The following is a 4,831-nucleotide window of genomic DNA, read 5'->3' as shown; positions in this document are numbered from 1 at the left end:
TCATTTTACGATCATAAAAATACAAAATTAATAAAAGAGTGACATGGATGAGATGACAAGATGTAATTACAAATGGTAACAGGTTGTTGAAAAATTAAAAACGTTCGGTTTTAATGATTGTTATAGTTACTGGATGGTTGATCGATGATTGCTTACTTAGGAACACCGCCTTTCTTCCTCTAAGCTATAGTAATTTCAATCCCTCCCAATAGGAAGTCCTAGAAGAGTGACAGTAGTTAAAGCCTTTAAGTGAAAGTAAAGAGAGAGAGAGAGAGAGAGAGAGGAAGGTGACGACATGAGTTAGCTTTTCGAGGCAAAACGCACCGCTTTGCTTCTCCCATTTCACAATATCATCATCATCATCACCTTTTACCATCATCAACTATCAGCGCCACCATATCTCTCAATACCACCAAACTAACTAATCATCCAACCGGAGACAACCAGTATTTTATTACAGGATCCAATTTGCTTACTTAATTCGCCGCCATATATCAATCTAAATTGTACACTTCACTTTCATTTAATTTATCATTATAAATAGCCATAACATTTGGCAAATTTCAACTTAAAGGCATGATGGAACAACAATATCAGTTACCTATTCAACCGTGAGTTTTTCCCGGAAAATTTCAGGTGAAAAGAATATGTTACCTAAATTATTGTTGACATATGATAGTATCCGATATATCATTCCCAACATTTCTAAACATACATACACATTGATACAGATCGAGACACACATCATCGTCATCATCATCATATGTAATTTGGTACTCATATACAAATACGATATTATATATACAAATAAATTCCCGTGAAAAATAAAACAAACTCATTTCATTTGTTACATTCGTTGACAGTATGATGTGACAATATTTCCGTCATCCTTTCCCAATATACAATAAAAATTTAACAAGTTACAGTAGCAAATATGACAAACTGATAGAATAACCGAAATTTTATCCTTCTATCAGCTATAAAAGTATCCGATTAACATTACGACAACATTGCAAAATCACACTAGACCTATGCGATACATTTATCATCGGTGGTGATATACATGTATAGTAACCTAAACCTATTCTATCAATCCATTTGCCTATTTTGATATTACTTATGCTAACTTATTCATACTTATATTTCATTTCAGTGAGAGCACATTTGATAGTGATCAGGTGGCTTGTGTTTGTGAAGTTCTTCATCAATCGGGTGACATCGATCGTTTGGTATTCTTCTCATTTCATTCTTCATACTTTTTTTTTCCAATAATATAACAGTAATTCAGTATTGTAACCATATTTGCAACAATCTATTAAATTCTTTATCATAATTTTGTTTTCGATAACAAAGTAATGATTCATATTTTCAGTAATATACCAATTCTTTATTATGGCTCTGTTTTTAATAATACAGTATCATGGTTCCATTTTTAATGAAGTAGCAATAGTTCGTTATCATATCTTATCACAGTGATAACTAAAAATTATCAGTATTACTGTAATGATTCATCCAATAGATTCTTCGTTCTAAAGAGAGATCGTAGAAGAATAAATGTTAAGCCTTAATCAATGGTTGCTTATAACTTAGGTTACTTATATACTTATAACTTAGGTTACTTATAACTTATACATGTCACCACAGCTTCTGAAATTCACTAATTTAGCCTCCGCTTATTGATAATTAATTACCATTCCTCAACTATTCATATTTCATATCATAACAGTAAAAATTATTACTATTGCTGTTACTGTAAAACATCGTTTCATTAGTACAGGGAATTAAAAAAAAAGAAAAAGAAAAAAAGGCAGTAAATTCATTAAATTTTAAAAACTTACAACTTTAAAGGATTTTATGTAATTATTCAAAAAACTATTAAATTGTGATTTATCGCAATTCGATTGATTGGTTGATCCTTTTAGGATAACATATCATTGATATTATTGATATGTTAATTAAATTTGATAAAGATAATTGCATACGTTAATCCTAATGATCACTGGCAATTTCAAGGCTGAATTCATTTGGGCAATCCCAAATCGAGATGATTTACGACGCAATGAAAGTGTCCTCAAGGCTCAGGCATTTATATGTTTCCATCGGCAAAATTTCAAAGAACTTTATCGAATCCTTGAAACTAATCAATTCTCTCCAGAAAATCATGCAGAATTACAAGATTTATGGCTCAAAGCACATTATAGTGAAGTACTAATTATCCAATTTTAATTTTCATTTGAATTTCAAATGTTATTCCAATTTAATTTCTCGCTTATATAATAAAATGTTCATTTTGGGTTTAAATTTAAGCTTAAAAATTCAAATTTTATATGTTAAGGTTTTTCATTTTTAGATGCATACATTCCTCAAACTGTTAAGCAATTAAAAATTTACAAATATGAAAATGCAAAAACATAGAAGTTATAATTTAACTTTTTTTTGTACAGGCTGAAAAAATACGAGGTCGAGAATTAGGAGCAGTTGGAAAATATCGAATACGAAGGAAATTTCCACTACCTCGAACAATATGGGATGGTGAAGAAACAAGTTATTGTTTTAGAGTATGTACTTTTGAAATCATTTAAAAAAGATTTTTAATTTTTGATTTGATTTTGTAACACGTGTTACAAGCATATATTACGTAAGTTCACGTACGTAACGCATATCGTTTTACGAACATCGTATGCTTTTTCTATGTCAAAACGCTTAAATTTATATTTAAGGTTAAATCTGAACTAAGTAAATTTCATCGTAATAATGAAATATTTTGGAAACTATCCCTAAGTTTATTCAGAATAACAAAAAAAAAAATTTGATCATTCCTTTTTCACATTTTAACCAATAACGCTTCGATTTTACTTTAAAACTAAGTTTGAATCAAATTTGTTCAAAATTTTGCAATTTTTTTTAATTTTTTTTTTCTAGGAGAAATCAAGGTATACATTGAAAAATTGGTATGCCAAAAATCCTTATCCATCACCAAAAGAGAAGAAGGAATTAGCAGAGGAAACACATCTTACTGTAACACAGGTATCAAATTGGTTTAAGAACAGAAGGCAACGAGATCGTGCTGCCGAAAATAAAGGAAGGTAAGAAGATTATGCGACAATTGTGATGAGCAGAAAGCTCAAAAATTTTTCGTTTCGTTATTGAATATCTTCAAATGAGGAAATTGGGGAAAAAGTTGAGTATTTAAAAAAAAAAAGAAATTTTAAAATCATATTACGTTTATTTACGTGATAATTACATTTATACGTGTTTTTAAGCATTTCATATTACTTTTATATCTAAACAATAACAGCAAGAATCATCCCATAATCATTTTGAGATATAGTCTGATAAACTGATTAACTTATCCTAAAGGGCAAATGTAGCTATTTTTCGATTTTGAAATTTTAACTTTCCGATTGAACATTTTTCGGAAAAGATTTGGTAGTTTTTCTTTTTGTCCATTTAAATCTTTTATCATGAAATACAAATGTATTATTGTGATAAAGTAGAAATGAAAGTTTGCTCGTCCTGTCCAACTTCTAAGCTAATTCATCCTATCATATAACACTAAGTATATCACTGATAAGAAAGATAAGTGAAACAATAGTAGGTCGTTAAAGAGGAATGGATATATTCAGGTGAATAAAAAAGATTAGTTCAGAAAAATGCTTGGTTGAAAAAATGCTACCAGTTGTTGACTAATGATCTTATCATCAGTTAAATCAAGATTTTCAATTTTGATAATTCATTCATGCATAGTTCATTCATTCATTCATGCATTCATTTTTAAACATTTTCAATAATTTAAACCATAATTTCAACAGATTCAAAAAATAACTTAGAAGAAATGCTTATTTACCCTTTATTAGACTAATTCATATTAGCATATTTGAAGTAATCATTTTGCAATCAATATTTTTATCATCGTTTTGCTACATATATCTACAATGATAGTGTTATCATTAAATTATCCCAAATTATCATTATTGTTCTCACGTTTCCATTTTCATTACTATTGCTACTATCATTATCATATTCTTCTTAATAATTGTAATCATTTTTATTATCATCGAATATCATTATCGTTAATATGATCAGCATCCATCCTTGTCATAATCCTTCATTACTCAGAGAACAAGCGTTGAAGTCATTGCTTGTCAAATATGAATGATGAAGACAAATGTGTGTCAGTTGTTGACAAGTTGCTCTTTACAGATACATTTCTCATCATCATTCATCTATCTCTCTCTCTTTGTTTCTTCTAAAACTATACATCATAATTCATTGAATGGTTGTAACAAAATCAGGTAAGCATATCTCATCAAGGCGTTACATTGATAAATGGTACTGATACTTATCATTGCTTCTATCCTTCTCATTCTTTGATTACTACAACTTACACTAACAACTTGATGTTCAGAAGATGTATTACAATCAACAAACACGATAGATGGATGAATACTTTAAATTGGTTTACTTGTTGATTAGAATTTTTCAAAATTTTACAATTTCTCATTTAAATTTGCAAAAAAAAGGGAGAGGGAGAAATCGAAAAATAAAAACAAACTTGCTAAAATTTATTTTACTAATTTTGCTAAAATTAATTTGTTTAATTTGTCAAAATCAATAAATTTGATTAATATAAAATTAATTTGCTACAATAAAAATTTCTAATCGTATAGATAATAGAATTAATCTTTTATGAATTAAATTACAATCATATAAGATAATGGAAATTTTTGTTTTCAACACTAATAATTTATTCAAATTTACAAGATTTTGACTTGTAAAGGAATGTCTGCTTTACGGTCAAAGGTCAAAATATTAGCATAGTGTAAATGAG

The 4,831-nt window shown here is 28.4% G+C and overlaps 1 protein-coding gene across 1 annotated transcript; it reads left to right on the top strand.

The window, feature by feature from the left end:
- Nucleotides 1–579: 579 nt before the first annotated feature.
- LOAG_06716 (SIX class homeodomain transcription factor) lies at nucleotides 580–3,090 on the top strand (the record flags this gene model as incomplete). Its single annotated transcript, XM_003142252.1, has 5 exons — nucleotides 580–611; nucleotides 1,154–1,229; nucleotides 2,014–2,205; nucleotides 2,445–2,558; nucleotides 2,923–3,090. The coding sequence occupies 5 exons, from the start codon at nucleotides 580–582 to the stop codon at nucleotides 3,088–3,090; spliced, it is 582 nt and encodes a 193-aa protein (XP_003142300.1).
- Between the last annotated feature and the right edge of the window lie 1,741 nt (nucleotides 3,091–4,831).

This window comes from Loa loa (genome assembly GCF_000183805.2).
Source record: "Loa loa unplaced genomic scaffold supercont3.203, whole genome shotgun sequence".
NCBI lineage: Eukaryota > Metazoa > Nematoda > Chromadorea > Rhabditida > Onchocercidae > Loa > Loa loa.
Note: the sequence above shows the minus strand (reverse complement) of the source record. Positions and strands in the feature narration are given on the sequence as shown.